The sequence below is a fragment of the Mixophyes fleayi genome, chromosome 4 (assembly GCF_038048845.1).
Source record: "Mixophyes fleayi isolate aMixFle1 chromosome 4, aMixFle1.hap1, whole genome shotgun sequence".
Classification (NCBI taxonomy): domain Eukaryota; kingdom Metazoa; phylum Chordata; class Amphibia; order Anura; family Limnodynastidae; genus Mixophyes; species Mixophyes fleayi.
Genome location: NC_134405.1, coordinates 78,632,978 through 78,655,045, shown reverse-complemented (window position 1 = coordinate 78,655,045; position 22,068 = coordinate 78,632,978). Strand labels below are relative to the sequence as shown.

The 22,068-nt window shown below is 43.9% G+C and overlaps 2 protein-coding genes across 5 annotated transcripts in view; both read right to left on the bottom strand.

Moving 5' to 3' along the window:
* Positions 1-7,823, bottom strand: part of WDR76 (WD repeat domain 76) — a 59,101-nt gene extending 51,278 nt beyond the window's left edge. For all 3 annotated transcript variants that reach the window (XR_012691225.1, XM_075207508.1, XM_075207509.1), the window contains exon 1: positions 7,651-7,823. Coding sequence is in view for 2 of the 3 variants with exons in the window: in XM_075207508.1 (XP_075063609.1) it covers positions 7,651-7,728 (78 nt within the window). In the remaining variant the exon portion in view is untranslated. The remainder of the gene's footprint in view (positions 1-7,650) is intronic.
* Positions 7,824-10,816: 2,993 nt separating this feature from the next.
* The window catches only part of BLM (BLM RecQ like helicase), a 38,728-nt gene continuing 27,476 nt past the window's right edge, over positions 10,817-22,068 (bottom strand). For both annotated transcript variants that reach the window (XM_075207506.1, XM_075207507.1), the window contains exons 11-22: positions 20,452-20,550; positions 20,016-20,164; positions 16,641-16,747; positions 15,456-15,616; positions 14,325-14,520; positions 13,630-13,820; positions 13,328-13,466; positions 13,052-13,251; positions 12,221-12,416; positions 11,523-11,645; positions 11,213-11,420; positions 10,817-11,090 (exon numbers count right to left, since the gene is read on the bottom strand). In XM_075207506.1, the coding sequence (XP_075063607.1) occupies positions 10,925-11,090; positions 11,213-11,420; positions 11,523-11,645; positions 12,221-12,416; positions 13,052-13,251; positions 13,328-13,466; positions 13,630-13,820; positions 14,325-14,520; positions 15,456-15,616; positions 16,641-16,747; positions 20,016-20,164; positions 20,452-20,550 (1,935 nt within the window). In that variant the 3' untranslated portion in view covers positions 10,817-10,924. The remainder of the gene's footprint in view (positions 11,091-11,212; positions 11,421-11,522; positions 11,646-12,220; positions 12,417-13,051; positions 13,252-13,327; positions 13,467-13,629; positions 13,821-14,324; positions 14,521-15,455; positions 15,617-16,640; positions 16,748-20,015; positions 20,165-20,451; positions 20,551-22,068) is intronic.

Genomic DNA, 22,068 nt, shown 5'->3' with positions numbered 1-22,068 from the left:
AGCAGGGATATGAGCTTCACAAAAATCCAGAAACATCCCTGGGTTGGAAGTAGGGAACCGTGCGCAACACAGAACTGTCATTATAGAAAACCAGATAGGGCAAACGGAAAGAAAGAGCACCAAGTTCCAAGACTCTCCTCACGGAAAGCACGACGAGGAGAAAGACCACTTCCCAAGTCAGCAACCGGAGCTCAGACTCAAACAGTTGAAAAGGAGAAGTCAGAAATACCCCAAGAACCAAGTTCAGATCCCAAGGTGCCGTGGGTGGCACGTAGTGAGGCTGGATTTGCAAAACCTTTGGAAAAAGGTCTGCACCTCCAGAATTCCTGCCAGTCACCTCTGAAAATAGATTGAAAAGGCCAACACCGGCACCTTCAAGTTGAAGGACCACATCCAATCCATCCTGCATAAAACGCTTGGAACATAAAGAACCAAAAAGCTGCTGTATGAATGATAATTCATCCGCACCAACAGAGGTCTGCCACACTCCGTAGTAATTGCGTAGAGAAACGGATATTCTGGCATTCAACATGGTATCTACCACTGTGGAGGACAGACCTAGACCTCCAGAGGCTTGGCCCAACAGCCACTCAGTTAAAGTCACATGTGAAAGGTTCTGGTGCCAAAAGGGACTCTGGAGTAGGAGGTTGTTGCGAGGAGGCAGACGACACCCCAAACCCACCACCATAGGGTGGACATCTGCATACCAGGCCTATTGGGGCCAATCAGGATTACCAGAAGTCCTCACCTGCTTCACCAGACGTAGAACTCAAGGAAACAAAGCATTTGGAGAAGGGGGAACCGGTACACCCAAGCAGAACTCCCATGGCAAGGTCATTAAAACCACCATGCAGACCAAGGGGTCCTTGGTCTTGGAACAGAACCAAGGAGTCCTGAGCAGAAGAGGATCATAATTAAAAGTGTAACTACCACAGAAGCACGGAGTGCAATTGCTAGGGGAAATGCCTCCCTTGTGAGAGAGTTGGGACCAGCATTGCTAGGTTGCATTCCTAGCCAACACACCAATCACACGACGCCCTGCCATAGCTCTGCCCCCTGTATACTGGCGGGAAGGATTGAGAACAAAGAAACAGTTTGTTGTGAGACACAGAGATACTGCAGCACCAGCCACAGCACACAGGTCATTGGTTGGCAGACAAGGGCATTGAAAGACCCTTACGAGTGAGAACCCCCTGGAGCAGCAGGGACCGAGGGAGTTGTCATAGTGGACCAGCTTCTGTGAGTATAGTCCGGCGAGGGCTGTTCCCCGTGGTGCACTCACCTTGCAGAACTGCCCTCACCGTAATTCACCCCACCCTCTTTACAACAAAACGAGTGCCCGGCCTACGAGACGAGGAGCCCTCACCCTTTTTGTGTTCAGGTACACGGACACCTCCCGAACACTACCAGAGGCCGGCGCAGGGTAAGCGCACGCGTTCCTTCCCTGTCCCCCATCCACAACCCCGCCCCTTCCATGCTGCCTACGCCAAAATGTACCAGGGAACGGCGAACCCCCAAGAAGCAAATGACTGGAAGAACAGGACCAATCCATCGCAGGTCTCTGCACCTGATCGACCCCTTGCCTACTTCTTAGCAGGGATATTCTTGGCTCAGTTGCCGAAGTTTGATGGCCATAATATGATGTTGCATGATTGGCGAAAGAGTCAGCGGAGCAGCACGCCTGTACCAGGTAGCTGGAAGGCTGCAGGCAGAAATCGCACTGCAAGCCCTTAAGGGAGACGCACGTCAGTCGGTTCTGTTGGCATCTGAACTGGAGCAAGCAACCCTGAAGGGTGTCTTCAAGATCCTGGAGGACTCCTATGGAACGGCTGTGTCAGTGTTGATAGTTCGGACAAGGTTCCTACAGCGGGAGGACGATCCCACAGTTTGCCAATGCCCTGCAAGCACTGCAGGTGGAGTTGCGACAGAGGGACCTCCAGTGCTTTCGGCAAAACTATGCTCATCTGCAGGCGCCACAGGCGTAGACCTAGGCTCTCTGTGAAAGTGGACGAGTAAGAGCTGCCCAAGCGGTGGTAGAGTCTGGCGATTTGGGAACAAATGCAGGTGGCTGTGGACGGGCTCAGCGCTGCGGAGGTGGCCAAGGTGGAGCAGCTGTTGTGTAGAAGGCAGCGGGCCTTCTCACGACACGAAGAGGACTTTGGGTGCACCACCAGCCTAGAGCACGAGATCCACGTGGGAGATGCTGCACCCATTCGGGAACGGTACCGCCAAATTCCTCCAAAACTCTATCAGGTGGTGAAGAACATGTTGAAATAGATGTTGGACAACCAGGTGGTTGCAGAGAGTAAAAGCCGGTAGGCCAACCCCATAGTGCTAGTGCGCAAGAAAGATGGGGCTTTGAGCTTCTGCGTGGATTATCGCCAAAACAACAGCTGCACAGTACGGGATATATACCAGTTACCCCGCATTGAACAGGCTGCCCTCTGTACTTCTCCAATTTGGATTTGGAAAGTGGGTATTGGCAGATCCCTGTAGCAGAAAAGGACCGGGAGAAGATGGCATTTGTGACGCCTATGGGTCTGTTCAAATTCCTACCAATACCTTTTCGGACTCACCAATGCACCAGCCACCTTCCAGCGGATAATGGAATGATGCTTGAGGCGACCTTAACTTTGATGCTATCTTTATTTACCTCGATGACATCATTGGGTCTGCCCTGTCGCTAGAGGAACAACTGATGCACCTGGATCTGGTTTTACAGCGGCTAGAGGGGTTCGGTCTGAAACTGAAGTTGAGGAAGTGTCACCTACTGAAATCCAGCTTAGAGTACATGGGCCACCTCGTGTCTGGAGAAGGAGTGAGGCCTACAGCAGGCAAGTTAACTGCAGTCCAAAACTGGAAAATGCCCACTACCATTACCGAATTAAGGGCCTTCCTTGGACTAGTGGGTTACTATCTGTGTTTCATCAACAGCTTCGACACCATAGCGGGACCATTACACGAACTACTCAGAGGAGCCACAATGGGAAAAAAAGAATCAGACCGTCGCATGGGGCTCTGCCCAAGAAGTAGTGTTCAACCAACTGAAAGAGGAGTTGGTAAAGGCCCCAGTGCTGGCTTATGCCGACTGAGAAACCGTTTTATCTCTATACCGATAGCAGCCGCTGCAGGGACTGGGGGTTGTCCTAGCCCAAGTGCAAGGTGGAAGGGAGAGGATGATCACCTATGCCAGCAGAAGCTTGCGGGAGACTAAACGGAACCCAGAAAACTACAGTTCCTTCAAGTTGGAGCTGTTGGCTGTAGTCTGGCCTGTGAGAGAAATTTGCAGAATACCTCATGGGGGCCACGTTTGAGATGGTCACCGACAACAACCACCTGGCCTACCTGGGAACCACTAATCTAGGAGCTTTGGAGCAACGGTGGGTGGCGAGATTGGCCAAGTACCAATACAAGATTCGCTACCGTCCTGGTAAGCAAAATGGTAATGCTGATGCCCTTTCCCGCTTCCCAGTGGAGGCCTCAGCAGGGTGCGGGGATGAGGTACGGGAGGAGGTTAAAATCCCAGATCTCACCCGAATAAAGCCCATGCCTCGTACCCATCCGGAGGATGCCGCTAACATGATACATGCCATCCCAGCGAGGAATGCGGTCCTGGAGTGGGCTTATGAGCAAGAGAAGGATGCCAATGCCCAGATCATCATACAGTGGAAGCTGGAGGGGCATTGGCCTTTTACGAGTGAGCAGAGTCACCTGACTTCAATGGGAAGGAGACTCTTGCACAACTGGGACCTGTTCGAAGAGTGGGAAGGAATATTATACCGCTGTGCAAATCGTGGTCCCAGAGAGCTCAGCGAAACAGCTGGTTGTGGAGGCCCACTCTCAGGGAGCACATCTAAGTGCAAGCAAGATGTACCACTGGCTCCAGAGGCAATTCTTTATGCCATGATTGCAGGATGTGGTAGAGGAGGTCTGCAGACAGTGCCAGCCCTGCGGCCAAGCAAAGCCACACACGATCAGACTGCGGAGTCCGCTACCAAAGTCATCACAGAGCAGTTCCTCAGGCTGTATGAGTGCCCGGAGCGGATCCACTCCAATCAAGGTGTCTGCTTCCAAGGGCGGATGATAAAAGGAGCTATAAAAAAAATACTTGATTTAGGGAAAACAGCGCTGCTCTAAAGTATGTATATATATGGCTATATTTTCCCCAGAATGCATAAATAGAAATACAATAATCCCACGGCGCACATATGTAGTATATGTAAAAAGAGTTAGAATTGAATATATGGGCATAAACAATAAGAATAAATCTAATTATTTATGCCCGCATATTCAATTCTAATTGTTTTTACATATACTACATATGTGCGCCGTGGGATTATTGTATTTCGATACAGAAGCTATGCTGGATTTATGGCATCAAACAGTCTTGGATCATCCCCAAGGGAATGGAGCATGCAAGAGGTTTAACCAGACCCTGCTGCAGATGTTGTGGAACTTGGAAGTGGATCAGCGACACCAGTGGCCATACTTCGTACAAGAGATGGTGTGGATTTACAACAACCGCGTGCACCATACCACCGGGTACACTCCATACATCTTACTGTTCGGTCGCCCAGGGAAGGAGATACAGGACCTGTCACTCACTCCCCCAAAATATGAAAAAAGGATGGAACCCGGCCAGCTGGGTGGAAAAGCAGCTGAGAGTTCAATATACTGGACCATAGAGCTTCCCAGAAGGCCCAAGAGGGCGAACTTGGGCTGCCCCAGCAACCAGTATGCGGATTATGTGTGGTCGTGCCCTCTCTTTGTAGGGACTATAAATGATAAAGCAGGGGGGGATGTGAGAGCCGAGACCAGTGTTGCATTTCCGGCTGGGGGGTGATGCCTTGGTGACATCGGGCAACACACCAACCACCCAGCCATAGCATACAGGGGAGACTCGAGAGCTGAAGTGTTTTCCTGCAGAGAAAGGGAAAAACAGCACTGAAGGAATGCACCAATACCAGCAGCGACAAGGGGAAGAAGCAGCCTGTACAGTCGGTCCACGCGAGAGAGCAGCAGACCTCTCAGCGACCGGGAAGGAAAAAGTAAGTGCTCTTTGTGTGTGTGTGTGTGTGTGCCCCAGCATAGTTCCAGATCTCCACCTCTAGCTCCCATCCCTAGCCTCATAACCCTTAGGCCGCCAACCCTAGTCTCCTGTCCCTTAAGTTTAGTCCTAGACCGGAGTCACTACCACTGGGCCACAGAAACACCTTAGTAGGCCACTATGCCTGTGGTAAGGGTGTCTTTTCATATCGCTTAGTGTTTATACGCTGTATTGCAATTGTATACCATACCCGCTCCCTCTATCCCCGATTGCCTTTATTGTGTCCTTGCTATGTAGCGTATCTCTTGTTGCAGATTGTGCGCGCATGATAGTTGTCAGGATTGGTACATGAGCGAGTTTAGAAGCATAGCGGCAGTTAGGTGAGACAGCCTAGGTAGGGAGACTGTGCTCTGTTTACAGGCATTGGTTGGCAGACAAGGGCATTGGAAGATCCCAGAGAGTGAGAACCCCCTGGAGCACCAGGGACCGAGGGAGTTGCCGTAGTGGTCAATGTTACTAATGATCTCCCATCAGCCAAATCCAAGGGTCACTTCTCCGTACTCATCCTCCTTGACCTCTCTGCAGGCTTTGACTCCGTGGATCACCCCCTCCTGCTGCAAACTCTTCTCTCTCTCGGCCTCTCTGGTTCTGTCCATGCCTGGTTCGCCTCATACCTCGCTAATCGCTCCTCTGTATCCATGTCTGGTTCTTCCTCCTTCCCCTACGAGTCCCGCAGGGCTCTGTTCTTGGCCCTCTACTCTTTTCACTCTAGACTTCCTCCCTTGGTGCTCTCATCTCCTCCTTCGGTCTTCAGTATCAACTTTATGCTGACGACATTCAACTCTATATCTCCTCTCCCGATCTTTCCTCCACCCTCCTCACTCGGGTATCCGACTGCCTCTCCGCCATCTCCTCCTGGATGTCCGAGTGCTTTCTCAAAATCAATATCTCTAAAACTGAACTCATTGTCTTTCCTCCGCCCAGACTCCCATCCCACGATGACCTCTCTATTGTCGTCAACAACACCACTATCTCCTCTGTCACCCAACTTCGCTGCCTGGGTGTCACCCTCGACTCCTCTCTCTCTTTTGCCCCCCACATTCATTCCCTTGCCCAAGCCTGTCGCTTCCAACTACGCAACATTGCCCGCATCCATCCTTTTCTCTCTCAGGATGCCACCAAATCTATCATCCACGCACTCATCATCTCCTGCCTTGATTATTGTAACCTCCTCCTCACTGGCCTCCCCCACTCCGCTCTATACTCAATGCGGCCGCAAGACTCATCTTCCTCTCATGCCGCTCCTCCTCTGCCTTACACTGGCTCCCCTTCCCCTACAGAATCCTTTTCAAACTCCTCACCACCACTTACAAGGCTCTCTCCAACGCTACTGCCCCTTATATCTCTAACCTCCTCTTCATTCACACTCCTGCCCGCTCCCTGCACTCGGCCAACGACCGCCGCCTCTCCTCCACCCACTCCAGAATCCAAGACTTTTCCCGTGCAGCCCCCCTTCTCTGGAACGACCTCCCTCGTTCCATCCGTCTCTCTCCTACTCTCTGCTACTTCAAACGTGCACTCAAAACTCACCTCTTCCTCAAAGCCTACCAACCATGTACTAAACCCCCATCTCCTCCCTTCTCTCCTCTTGCCTCAACTGGCTCCTCTTGTGCCTGGTCTGTTTACCCTCCCTTAGGACGTAAGCTCGTATGAGCAGGGCCCCCTCCCCTCCTGTCTCCATACCTGTTCTTCCGCTCTGTCTTTACTGCATATGACCATACTTACCAACTTTTTTAAGTTGGTATCCGGGAGACTCTCTGTAGCAGGTGGGCGGGGCGCCGAAATCGCCCCCGCAACGTAATGACGCAAATCGCGTCATTTGACAGCGGGGGCAGGGCCAAATGCCGCGATTCACCGGGCGTTTGGGATCTAATTCTTCCTAGTGAAGTGGGCAGAATTCGGGAGATTGCCACACTCGCCCGGGAGTCTCTCGCAAAATGCGGGAGTCTCCCGGACATTCCGGGAGAGTTGGCAAGTATGCATATGACTAGCCGGAGTTTCTGAAGTATTGGTACTTTTTGTTCATTGTTCTGTATGGTTTCACCCTGTATAGTCTACTGTCAGTACTGTGTGCGGCGCTGCGGATACCTTGTGGCGCCCAACAAATAAATGATAATAATAATAATAGTGGACCAGCTTCTGTAAGTATAGTCTGGCAAGCCCCGTGGTGCACTCACCTTGCGGAACTACCCACCCCATATTTCACCCGACCCCCTTTACAGGGAAACAAGTGCATGGCTTACGAGACAAGGGGCCCTCTCCCTTGTTCCGTGCAGACGCCGTCGAGGAGAGGGAAGACACCCTACGCACCAAGTCAGTCTTCGGGAGCAAGTGTAAGTACCGTCCCCATTCCATGCCCTCATCAACGCCCTATATGTGTGTAAGTTTTATTGTCACCCTTTCTGGCACATGTGGAACTAACAGACTTGGGGCCCACAAATGTTTAGTTACACAACTGCCTGTGATCCCATAAGCCATTACCATAGAACAACGTATTGCTCCTATGTGAGGGTTGAGACATAACATACGTATGTGACACTCACTTGTGGCATCTGGGGCGTCTTCCTGCCACTGGCTCTGGCTGCTGAACGTCGAGCAGGCAGCGTCTTTCTGCCACTCATAGTGCTCCGCTTATCACACTGAGCGCCGGTGTACACTATCGTTCTGTCTGACAGCAGTAATTCCCGCCAGCAGTTATACAACTACTTATGGCTGATCGGAAGTGACGTGTGTGTGCCAGAAAGCCGCAGTCAGCAGTGTTGTCCGCCAGGACAGGGGCGTGTCATGTAGCAGTATACTACTGCTTGGCTGTGTTACCATTATGTGTCCCTATGCTCGTAGTAGTAACATGGACGGATCACAGTATAATCCAACACTAAACCCATGTGTTTTGTTTAAAGAATGAAAGAGTGTCTTACGTTTGCTGCCGAGGATCAGCATCCTGCTCAGGTCGTTCTATACCCTCTCCAAATCACAAAATATGTCCGATAATGGTCTAACGTCCATCATAATACATGCTGATGGCTAAACAATAATATGTATACATAATTGCATTAAAAGTACAGTAAAGTGACTTTCTTTTAATAAACCACCTTTTTGTGTACAACAAATAACTTGATATACCAATTATGAATCATTTGTCCCTAGCTTCGTTATATTTATTAACAAAATAATGTGAAGTCAATAATAAATAAAATAAAGTTAAATGTATTGAAAATGCATCACTAATCTTCAGTTCTATTTTCACCTAGATGCATGTTTGGGAATCCTCCACCTGGTACAAGAATCTGGGTTGCTAATAAATTCTCCCTCACCAACACAATCTGATTCACTCTGGATCAAGCACCCCCCAAACATTGAGTTCCTGGATTCAAAAAGCAGCCCGACTGTAGCAATTTTCCTTAAAATCTCAGACATGCCTACCCAAAAATTACATTTTCTGTAATTCCTCCCTGCTCTCATCCCAATCTTGGACAATCCAGCATTCCTGTCTTTTTTTCCTTTCAATCAAACAAGGTAATGTATTTCTCATAGATATTGTGTATGTGTAAATAGCCTCCAGTAGAGGCATGTGTCTTAGTGGGGCTCCAGCAAGACCAGGGTTGCGGGCTAGAAGTTGGCTGTCTAAGCCTGTTTCTCCTCTGTTGTGCTCCCAATGGGCAGAGGACTGTCCCCTTGAGGTCTGTCTTCTTTATCGTAGCGGGGAAAAAAACCACAGAAACCTAGGACCCCACTATATTGACTGGCAAAAACAAACTTTTTCCACTCCTTGTCTTCTTAAATCTTATCCAGTTCAGAACCAAATAGGACATTCGCTAAACAGGGCAGTCACTCAACAGGCTTCTTAGACCCCACGTCTGCTTACAAAGTATTAAGGCTAGAGGCCATGGCGCACTGAACTACTGAACCTGAATGCTGTGTATGTTCAACTAAGGTTAGTAAAATAGACCCGGGTCTACCGGATAGCAATCCTTCCAAAAGCTGCTTTGAGCGTTTTACCACCGGCTTCCTAACCCATGTATAAGCTAAATTTGTCTTAGAGACCCCAGTTGCAATGTATCAACTTAAGAATGGTCTGGAATTCCCTATCAATGTCATTAGTAGTGCCAATAGTAGTGGTCTTGAACAACAATACTATGGGGGTATCCACCTTGGGTGGAAATTTACATTTATCCATTTCCACACAAGGGAAAGGGATAGTCTTAAATTTGCATGAGTGCTGAAACCCAAGTTTTACCCATGCTTCTCAATCAACATCCTGCCAATTAGTGGAATCTTCCACAAAGTACAGAGCACAGGCTTGTTTTTTCCCCTCTAGATTATATAAGGGGTTATTAAAGAAGAAGAGATCGTGAATGTAGAATTTTCATTGTGAGGGACTGTAAGACTATATACACAATATTCAAGATTGCATTTTTTATTTGACAGACAATTTCTTCTATTAAATGGTTTTTTTTCACATATTTTCACTGTTCTATTCTATATGGTTATAGTGGTAGCACAATTCCCTTTTTAGACTTTTGTAGGAGGTTCTCTTCGCCTAACTCAGGGGAGCATGTGGCAAGCTGAGAGTTCAATATACTGGACCAGCTGCAGTACACAAGCAGAAAGGAGTGATTCCTGCAAAGACAGACACAACCGCAGCCAGAGAGTGGACGCAGAACCCACACAGAAAACCTCAAATCGCTAATATTTCCCTCAGGAGGGGTCTAGAGCAGGAGGTACCACAGGTTCCTCCTGTGTCCGACAGTTTTGGCAGGTTTTTCTCTGAGGAAATGCTGCCAAATAGAAGGTAATCTCTGTCTGGATTACTTCCTTTATCAGATCTAACAGACAAAGAGAACACAAATAGTGACAGCTGCAGTACACAAACAGGATAGGAAATGCAGCAAAGACAGACACAACCAAGCAAGCGAGTGAACGCAGAACCCACAAAAAGAACAAGCAACCTAATACCCTCAGGAGAGATATAGAGGAGCTGGACATGTCTGTGTCTGACAGTTTTGTTGGGATTTTCTCTGTGAGTAAAGGCTGTAAAGGAGGTGGTTCTAGACTGCCTGGGGTTTTGCACATACCCCAGGGTCCAGCACTAAACACGGCCACCGTCCAGAGATGTAGGACCCCTAGTGGCCAGACTGTGCCTAGTGAAGGGCTGCTGTATACAGTAGGGAGCTTCTGGGGCTAACAGCAGGAGGCACCAAAAAGGGTACATTTTTGACACACTCTTGGCATTTAAATCCTGCCATGAGGCTGTCTGGATGCTGCTGGTCACTCTGGTGGTAGAGTTTAAATGTGAAATACAATCCTTCACTGCCTGTGGGCTGTCAGAAAAAGGGGATATAGAAGGGGGAGGAGTTATAGACTTCATAAAGAAACTTAAAAGTGCCAAACGCCTGCCTGGACTCTACACCCTATCTTCAGTGTCCCCCATATGATGTAAGCTAGTGTTGGTAAATATTACATTATGATCTTTATTTCTCTTATAACTGAAAACAAAGCACCAAATGTAATTACCCACTAATGCCACCAGTGCTTATGACAAATACTCTAGAAAATGACCTGTTGATGGTGTTTAATAATCAGCGCTTATATAATAGGATCCTGGATACATGAATGACACAGTCATCTCATGAACCAGCAACATGTTCACAATGGAGAAACAAACCATGTTCATTTGCATTGGCAACAATAAAATACACAAACAAATAATGCTTAATAAGATTAAACATTTATTTAGCGTTCGATATATGGATCTATATACAAAAAATTTCAATAATTTAATAAAAAGAACAAAAAAAAATTGTAACAATGTCCAGATCAAAGAAAAGTGAAGGAGGGTTTAAGGAATCGACGGTTGTTCTGGGGCATTGGGGGTGCCATGAACCCGGGTTTTTTCCCCACTCCTGGCTTAGAGCCACTGTTATATCCACTGGATGGTTTAGCAGAAGATGCATTACTCTTGCTGTATGAAGCATTGTTTCCACTAGTAGAAATAGAAAGAAAACAAAAAAAGTGTTAAAAGGATGAATCCGTAAAGCTCAATTTTCTTATTCAGAGGTATGGTTTCAAAACGCTACTACAGACCACTATGCAGTAGTAAATTACCTTTTGGCGCGGGAATACTGACTATCCCCTCCTGTCTTTCTTTTCTTGGATTTCCGGAAGTATGGAGCATTTTTCCTCTTTACACTATTCTTTCTGTTAGAACCGAAGTAAGAGGAAGTTGCATTACTATCGTCCTCATCTTCATCGCTGCCGTGCATCCTTGAAGTGTGGCTTGTAGACCCAGTGGACTTCTGGGAAATGTCATCTACTGTAAGGGAGACATTAGATTGTATAGAAGACATTAAAAAAATCTTGAAATACAGAAAAACATAACACAGCACAGAGTTCTGTATTAGAATATAGATCAAACCTGGAAGCGTCCATTCTGAGTACTTCTGGAGAACATCAATTAGCTCTGCTCCATATTTCTCTAGCTTATCTTCTGTCACTCCATCAATCTGCAGTAAAACATCAGGTTCTGGAGACAGAGATTCTGGAACACACACAAAGTCAGACAGATAATTTTCTTAGGTCTTGTGAACCATCAAAATGAAGGGAGATCCATATAACGAAACAGGACTAGTTCCAGGAACACCTTGCCTCAACCACTTATTTGTTCATTTGCACTAATTTAATAAAATGTGCTGGTTGAGAGACAACCCATAAGCTCCACCTACAACTTTTACTTTCAAACTTTTCCTGGCTTTTACAGTAGACAATTACAACACAGTACACTGTGCCATCAGTGTTCGGCTGGTGAAAGATAGTGTTATTAGGGAAACATGATGTTTGTGTGGAGAGAACGCCCTTTATGTAAAAACACATTTAGAATTTTTTCATATTAATCAATTCTTTTGCTATCCCATAAACATCTCCTCTGCCTGAGGTACATTAATAAATGTTCACATGATCAGTGTAACTAGAGATGAAGGCATCTTCTGGTGCCAATTTCTCTGCTGCCGTATTAGGAAGCACCCAGAAACGTACCAACTCTTTTAAAAGTCAGTCTGTTTACAGACAAGTAAAAAAACCAAAACACACAACACTTGCCATCATTCAAAAAACTACCTGCAATCCTCCGTATGGTTGCCGTGTTAAAGATATTGAAGTAATGTACACCAAAGATTTTGCCCAGGCGTTTGCACAGCTCTGTCACCTCGGCCTGGCATTTCTTGACCATCTCCTCCCTCTGGGATGTACTGGCCGTTACAGATGCCTTCTGTTTCCTGAGGCTACTGGCATTTTCTGTGTCCTGGAACTGAACCTGTCAATGGGGAGATCACAATCTCATTTCAATTCTCCAGATCATAATAGTCAACTGTCACACAGTCTCTAGTTCCAATACGGTGTCTGGGAACCATTTCATCTAAAACATCTCCTTAATAAAGCATATATATTTGGTATCGCTGTACTCCAGAGAACTAGCCGTTTCAATTGTGTAATAATTTCATTATAGTAAACTATGGGAACAATCATGGAAAACATTTTACAAGCACTGCCTCAAGGAATGCAGACAAAAATTGTAATAAAAACTCTCCTGGATTTTTTCTATCTGATCCTAAAGAAAGTCCTATATGTCGCAGAAAGAAAATATTAGAAACATAATTTGGGTAGCATATTAGAACAGCCCTCCTCCCTGAATAAATAATATTTGCATTTAAACTAATGCATCTCAAAAAGTGAAGTTTGGTTTGGTCTTGTAGGGGCAAAAATCGCCAGACAACTGTTTAGGAATTCAAAAAAACCTTTTCAATTTGGTGCTAAAGCACTTAAATCGTACAAATATATAATTTCCCATTATAAGAAACCCTCTCAGTGTATCACTACATTTTCTGTAGGCATCTAATTATTCCCACAATGCACTGCTGTGCAGTCTATAAGAACACACTGTACACATACCTTTGTGAACCCATTCAACACAGTCTGAGCCCGCTCTCCAATTTTCATATATGCCACTGCCTGGTCATTCACAGTAATATATAGTTCTTCATCCAGGATCCTTTCCAGAACCAGTTTTCGGAATAATCTCTCAGCATTGTGCCTTGAATAATTTGCTCCTTTTCCAAATATACCCGTCTGGATCTTTGAAGATTTACTACCTGGTTTAACAAGAAGAGCATTGTAAGAGGGTCCCTGAGGATTTTCCTAAAAGTGTATATTCTCCAAGTAGCTTACCGAGAAATATATCAACCATCATGTTGAGAGTTAGGCGGTTTTTGGCATTCTTCCCTCTCCCTTGGCCAGAACAACAGTGCTCCTGGACAAACCGCACAATGTTTTTCACTTCATCTGTCACGTCTCTGGACTTGTATTGCTGCAAAACAAGAACACAGTGGTTAAGCTTTACAGATACTGTACAATGTTAGATAGATAACTGTTTCACACACACACACACACACACCTAATATCTCTATCTCCACACGCAAACATACAAGACTAAACTTTATGACCTTAAGACGCCATCCAGATACACTCACCGTCGTCCTGCAGCAGTTGTCACATGCCACTCTCTGGTTCTCCTTGCAGAATTGTGGATTAAATGAATGCTCACCAAAGTAAGCAAGAAGCTGCATCCGACGACACTCCAGCACATTCTCGCAGTAATGCACCATGCTGTACAGGTTGTTAAAGTGTGTCTGCTTCGTCTGACTGTTGCCATCCTTTTCCACTGACAGAGACAGCAAATTAACAACAATAACACAATAACTGTCTCCAGGTTTGCAAGAAATTAACAGCAGATACAATTTGCCATTCATTTCACAATAATGTACATTTATGTTAAAACAGTAACCATATTGCATTTTTGATAATCAAGCTATATTTCTATTTATTTACTTTGATTCATTATTTAATTTGGTGGTCAAATACCACTGCACTGATTTTCTGGAGAATGCTGTCAAATGTCCAGCATTGTAAGTGTGTAGTGTATGTGGCACTTGACTGGACATGAGCCACAGAATAACCATTAAGAAGCTGTATAGATTGTGCACACCATGTCCTCTCTGATTGTCTTTACATGTTGGCCTGCCCATGCATTTCAGAGTACGCAGAGCATTGTCTAAGAAAATGGTGGAAAACAGAGGGGGCCCCCACCAAAGCGCTCTACATAGAAGACGAAAAGCGGAAGTGTGTCAAAGTACAAAAACCCTTTTAAAATCACAAAGTAACCTACTCTGTATCAGCCTGCGGATTCTTGTCACATCATTGTAGCTGTAGAACAGGAGGCAGTGGGACATCTCTCCGTCTCGGCCAGCTCTGCCAGACTCTTGGTAATATCCCTCCACAGACTTAGGTAGAGTGGCGTGAATGACATATCTCACATCTGGCTTATCAATGCCCATTCCAAAGGCAATAGTAGCGCAGATCACCTACAGATGAGAAACAAAACAATAAGTCAAGGAAAATATTTTTTTGTACTTCTCATTAAATGTTTTTCACCTAAATGATATTTGGACAACAGAGGTGGGTTAATGGTTTGCCCGAGGGCCTTGGTGAAAAACGGAATGCTCTCATGCTGTTCCTCACTTTACCACCAGCTCAGTAAGGAGATTAAAACAATGAAAAGAGTAAAACAGAAATCGTTTTGGTTGTGTTCCCTTACAGCTGAGGAAATAAAAGATTGAATGGAAAGGTAAAAAAAAAACAACAATATTTAAATAAAAAAATATATATACATATTCTTTAGCAATAGAACACGGGTTGGGGAGTATACCAAATCCACACCCAATACGAAGTAGAGGAAAAAACCTAAGAAACAACAACAACCACCTGGAGAACCTTATGGCCAAAGGTAGCTTTCGCAGTGGCTGAAACATCCAATTTTTGTTATACTTAGTCTACTGAAGCCCAATGACGTACTGCTCAAGAGATGCCGAACACCCTAGTTGAGTGAGTAGTGTGCTATGAGCCCACAGAGAACTGGTACTCCCCCCGACAAAATAGGCCTGACAGATTGCAGTCTTGATCCAGCAGTAGATCCATTGTTATATTGCACATCTTCCCTTCATATGCATCCACACTGCTGGGTGCAGATTCAGCTTGCTCGGATTCATTCCCCTTCTACCCTCATTCCCTGTTAAAGTGTTTTAGGATACATACACCTTGTACGTTATTGCCCTGTGTGGCTACTCATAGCTGCGTTGTGAATTGTACTGTAATGTGTTTATTGTATTGTCTTGTAATGCTATGTACTGTTTTGTTGAATGCATTCTGGACGGTGCTGTGAACCCTTTGTGGCACCCTATATATAGATAATAGAGAAAATGGCAGTTAAGAAATTATGATCCACTGCTCCCAGCATTACCTGACAGCCATCCTGATTGATCCACTTCTGTTGTACATAGTCTCTGTTAGAGTCACTGAGCCCAGCATGATATGCCAGAGCTGCCAGGCCCTCCTTCTGCAGAGTGTCAGCCACAGTGTCACACTCATGTCGCGATAGACAATAAATGATCCCAGATTCATCTGAAAGATAAAATTGTCAATATCTAGGCACAACCATAGTCACAACACTTTGCAACTGTGGAGAGGAAATACTGACTTTAAAAGGGGCTTTTTAAAGCAAATTATAGTATATCGCCTGCCTTCTGCATATTACTTTGATAGGAGTTTTGGTTTGAGTTTCTCTCCTTTGTTAACCCCGGCATTGGCTGTATTTAGCAGGGTCCCAGCAGCCACATACATCTAGGATCTCTGCCTATCTCCCTGGATGCTGCTAGGCTCTCTAGAGAGCTGGAGAAATGTGATCGGAAAAGTGCCCTCTTCTCTAATTAGCAGCTTGCCTTCATTTAGGGCCACAGCGTGGCAGATCTCTCCTGCTAACGAAGGAAAGAGCAGCTCCAAAAAGTAACGGACAGACTTTTTAGCTATGTGTGACTGCTAGGAGGCAACATTATATTGAAGGGAGAGGATTTAGTAAATTTAGCACGGTTGGTCCATGTCCCAGCCCCCACACCCTCAGAGAAATGATTTAACGGTGAGTACAAAAGTCCCCTTTTTATTTGGGGACAGACAGCGGAATATCCCAAAGCCACTCTCAACAGGAGGGGAGGATTCAATAAAACTACACAGCTCCCCTCCCCCCCCCCCCCCCCCGTCCACCCCATTCCCATATTTTACACTTTCACTACAGTTATATACATTTTGATACTGCATATAAAATTGTAAAAATGGATGCCTTTCATTATAAGCTTCTATGTACAACATGTTGATTTGATTGTTCCGACTCTGTTTCTATACGTCTGTACAACAATAACACAGTGTCATTCCCTGTATATTTGCTTATATGACCAACCAAAATAAAGAATTAAAAAAAAAACAACTCCACAACTGCCTGGAGATCTCCCAAAAACTACCTCCACAAACATACTGGACATTAAAGGTGATAATATTATTTCAGATTTGTTCCTAGTTATACACAAGCAAAGTAAAAAAAACATATCCCAATCATTTAACAGTCACAGAGTGACCTCTTAATTGTAACACTTACTGGGATGATTTTTTTTTATCCACTCCACACAGTCCTGAGCCACCTTCTTAGGTTTCTTGTGCAAAACTTCATATTTTAGATTGATCCTGTTGAAGCTCATTGAAAAGCTGTAATAAAAAAATAATATTAAATCAAATGCAAAGAAACGCAAGCAGCTAATGTCTACTTTTATACTTCTATTTTACCCATATTCAGTCTAGAAAGTCCCTGATTCAGTATTGTCTTGATCTATTGATAACACGTAGCATCAACAGGGATAAAACACAAAAAATATGGATAATAAGAATTTAATGAGATTCCTAGGAAAACAACAACAAAGCAAATAATAGAGAGGCGTGTGCAAAACAAAACCGAACAAATAGATCATGTGATGGAGAGATCAGAAAAGCACAATCTGTTTCCAGGTACCGGAAGGCCAAAAGAACTCGAGAGATTGAAAAGCCTACCCTGGTAAATATACTGAACATCATTTATCAAAAAATTGTAATCCTGAGAAATCTTTTTCTAGTAAATTAAACTGAATGTAGCTCTCCAATTAGGGTGAGGGGGGGGGGGCACTGAATATACCTCTCCTATTGGGGACACCTGATAAATTCTTAGAACCAGACAATGAGAGATCTTCATCTATAGTAAGTTGCCTTTCCCGTAGAGAGCAATATTCTCACAGGTTCTTGGATACCCCCAGGAATTGAGCTCAGTGTGGTAAGAATTTATCGCAGACCCTAGGTAGTGAAAAGGTAAGGAGACTTACAGAAGCTGGTACACTGAGGAGCATCAGGTGGTAGACAAGAGGCACACAGAAGGAATGCAATGGTTAAGGCATGCAGCTTACATGGATAAACGGAGACAAGCCAAGGTTGGGGAGATCATTGAGCAAGAGAGGTCAATAAACAAAGGGGCGAGACAGGCAGCAGGAAAAAGAATGGCCAGAAACAGGCAAAACGTCAGGCAACATGCAGTTAATCAATATTTAGTCAGCAAACAGCAGGCAAACAGGTGCAGGCACAATCCTATAACTTGCAGGTAGGATAGGCCCTCCCTGCTATTTAACATAGAGAGCTATTCAGAACTGCTCCCTAGGACTAGCCCACAGGTAATCATGTGATCAGCATCAGCATCCAGCCTGCTAGGCAATCAGCTGGGATGGAAGAGGTGACTGACCTGTCGAAAGAAGTGCATGGCAGAGAGGGAGAGTTAAGAGTGTTGAAGCATAAAGAGGATAGGAAGAATTGTGTATTGGAAGGCACTCAGCGATCTTCTTGTTAAAAATAAAAAACTTTTACTTTATTGATATACTTTAAAATATTAATATATACCTCCTAATTGAATAGCGAAATATTGAAGTGACTAAAGTGAATTAAAATAGCAAATTAAAATTGCTATGCCCTGCTACTTATTATCAATATATATATAAAGATAATCAGTATATAATAATCACTCCTATTATAATTATATTAAACTACCTAAGATACCATTGCAACTGAAAATGTATGCTGTGTGTACTATGGTCACCTTGATTGGAACCAATAGTCATGTGATTATAGTTGACACAATTTATAAGGTAATGAGCTTATATGTTGACTCAGACCTCTGATGATTATTTGACTGTAAGGAGCACTTTATTATACAAGTATGCCCCATATATAATCACATCAATAAACATTCATGTTTATATAAGCTCACACCAAGTTGAGTATTATTATATAATATTAAGTAGTATTACTGGGGCTAAAAGGAACTCTGACTAGTATTTATTAGGTTGTATAATCTAGTAATCCTTTGTCCCTGTAATCTTCTTAAATAGTTACTGAACTGCTAACAATCAGGCACTTGATATGTCTGTAGTTCTCCTACTAATATCAATGGTGCCGTTTGTGCAGTCATGCATACACACACTTAGTATACTGCTACCAATCAGGCACCTGATATGTCTGTTAGTTCACCTACTAAATAGCGGTAGTGCCGTTTGGCAATCATACATACACACACACATTTAGGTTATTAAATGACCCATACGAGGGTGGGTAATAGCTAGGTTACTTATTGTTAATAAAGGTAGCAAGGAGTGAATGTTTGCAGTAGCAGGGTAAACGCTCAAGGCCTTGAAAAAGCATGTAGCGAAACGCGCGTTGGCGTTTACCCTGCTACTGCAAACATTCACTCCTTGCTACCTTTATTAACAATAAGTAACCTAGCTATTACCCACCCTCGTATGGGTCATTTAATAACCTAAATGTGTGTGTGTATGTATGATTGCCAAACGGCACTTCCGCTATTTAGTAGGTGAACTAACAGACATATCAGGTGCCTGATTGGTAGCAGTATACTAAGTGTGTGTATGCATGACTGCACAAACGGCACCATTGATATTAGTAGGAGAACTACAGACATATCAAGTGCCTAATTGTTAGCAGTTCAGTAACTATTTAAGAAGATTACAGGGACAAAGGATTACTAGATTATACAACCTAATAAATACTAGTCAGAGTTCCTTTTAGCCCCAGTAATACTACTTAATATTATCTAATAATACTTAACTTGGTGTGAGCTTATATAAACATGAATGTTTATTGATGTGATTATATATGGGGCATACTTATATAATAAAGCGCTCCTTACAGTCAAATAATCATCAGAGGTCTGAGTCAACATATAAGCTCATTACCTTATAAATTGTGTCAACTATAATCACATGACTATTGGTTCCAATCAAGGTGACCATAGTACACACAGCATACATTTTCAGTTGCAATGGTATCTTAGGTAGTTTAATATAATTATAATAGGAGTGATTATTATATACTGATTATCTTTATATATATTGATAATAAGTAGCAGGGCATAACAATTTTAATTTGCTATTTTAATTCACTTTAGTCACTTCAATATTTCGCCATTCAATTAGGAGGTATATATTAATATTTTAAAGTATATCAATAAAGTAAAAGTTTTTTATTTTTAACAAGAAGATCGCTGAGTGCCTTCCAATACACAATTCTTCCTATCCTCTTTATGCTTCAATATTAGCTATTTGTGTAATAGTGCACCACCCAGTAAATTATTCCAACCTTTGTTATTATATTTTGATACTGGAATAGCGATACCTAGTGCAGTGGTACCCTCTTTTTAGTAAATAGAGTTAAGAGTGTGTCACCCAGATGGCTGGTATAATACTGATTAGCTAATTTATATTTGTTAACTAAGTTGGAAAAAAATATACAACGGTCTCAGCCATATTATTATGTAAACAAATTACCCCACTATTTATTGGGTAATAAAACGGCTGCACTTTTCTCTCTCTTTTAGAAACTCCATATTTGTGTGTCCCCGATTTTAATGTAAACTAGTTTTTCTGTTCACACATGTCAGACTTACATTTGAGGCTTGGCCATCTTCAGCTGGTTCAAAATGTCTTTCTGGACCCGGGGATTTGCAGTTGCAGTGAGAGCCATCATGGGCACAGAAGGAAATTTCTGACGCAACATGTTCAGCCTCTTGTAGTCTGGCCGGAAATCATGACCCCACTGAGTTACATGATAAAACAACATAAAATGCATACAAAAATAAATGACCTATCAACTTACACACAGTGGAGGCAACAATTTTGTGGGATGAACTAATGTCCTTTCTATTGATTAGCTAGGAACAAGTGATATCACTGAGGCACTACTTGACTAATTGTGAGGCACAGATTCCTAGTGAACTGGTCATAAACATTAGTTCAGTACACAACATTAAATGCCTCCACTGCATGTATGTGAACACTTAAATTAAAGCGCCAAAGTTTAAAATTAAAGTCAGGAAAGCTTACCTGGCTTACACAGTGAGCCTCATCAATGACAAATCGTGCCAACAGCTTACGCTCATACAGATTTTCCATGGTGGTGATAACCCTAGCACTCGCACAGACCTGAAGTATACAACAAACAAAGCTATTAGAATTTTCAAACAGCAGGAAAATATGTTCTGTTGCACACGATGATGATGATGATGTCAAAGACAGCACTATTACCAGTTATTGGTAATTACTTTGTACATGTAGATTCCTCTACTGCCGTTGTTACATGAATGGTCATTTTGAGCTAATCAAACAATGGTGTCACTTTCTTATCAGTGATTTTTAAATCCATAAATATCTGAAACAGAATGTCGGCCAAAGAGGATGGCACCGAAAGGTTAGTAAGATTTACATACCAGGATTGTCTAGGTCAATTGGTCAAAATGAAGAACACCTGAGCAATTTCTTGTCTGATCTTCTGTACAATTATTGAAGACAGTGGGGTGCTAGTAACAAGGATATTACAACTGAAGAACAGCCAGAGCGTCAATGAGACACACTCTTGAGTACCATGACCTGGTACTGTAGAAGACCAGCTTGTGATTTAGTCACATTGCCAAAAGATTCCTGGGGTTTCAAGATCTGCACTTTAGCATTTGGGATACTACACGCCAGTTGATTCAAGAGGTTGCTCCCAAAGTACACCTCCCAGTTGTTCACCTCCAGGATGTAGGTCGCTTATATAGTTGAAACAAAACACTCTGCCTACCGAAGGATGAGAGATGCTTCTCCTTATGGCCTGGAAGCCACGAGTGCCCTCTTAGACATGTCACCACTATGACATTGTCTGTCTGGACGCCAACTGCCAGGCCTATAAAGAGCAATGGCCTGGAAAAGTAAACAGAACTGAATCCCAGAACATGATTGGTTAAATCCTGAGGAAACCATGTGTACTGAGTGCGGTGATGCATCTCAGGAGACTGGCATCTTTTACGAGTAGCTGACACACTAAACGGAAATGGGTTTCCCTGCCATCAGGCTGGAGAGATCTATCCAAAACTTCAGTTAAAGCAGTCACCCTGTGAGATAGCTGAATGGGATTATCAAGAAAGATGAAGAAATGAAACATACCAGAATCTGCCTTCACCAAGATATCGTGCAGCTATGGAACAATCATGAGTCCTGACAGCACAACAGCCCTGTCACAGAGACTCTGACCTTGGTGAAAACCAGAACAGCGGATAGCCCAAAAAGGAGCACACAAAACTGTAAGTGATCTCAAAGTAGAGGAAGCGCTGTTGTTCTGTATGGGCACATGAAAGCAAGCATTCTTGATATCCAAATATGTCAGAATATCATCTTTCCTCATGTGCTTTATTACTGACTGCATATCGAATTGCTTCCAAAGAAGGAATATGTTGACAGTCCTCAGAGTCAACAGGTCGGACCAGGCATGAGGAAAAGTTTGAAATAAAAACAGACCACTCTGATGATCGAGGACTGGGCACATTACCACCGCATTCAGCAGCCCTTGAATGGTCAAGTTAAAGGTGTTTATTTGCTCTGGGTCTCTGGCAACCAGAGAGATGAAGATGAAGCTCTAGATGAGCCCCAATCACTTCTGAGATATAACAGGTAGTCAGGTAGAGT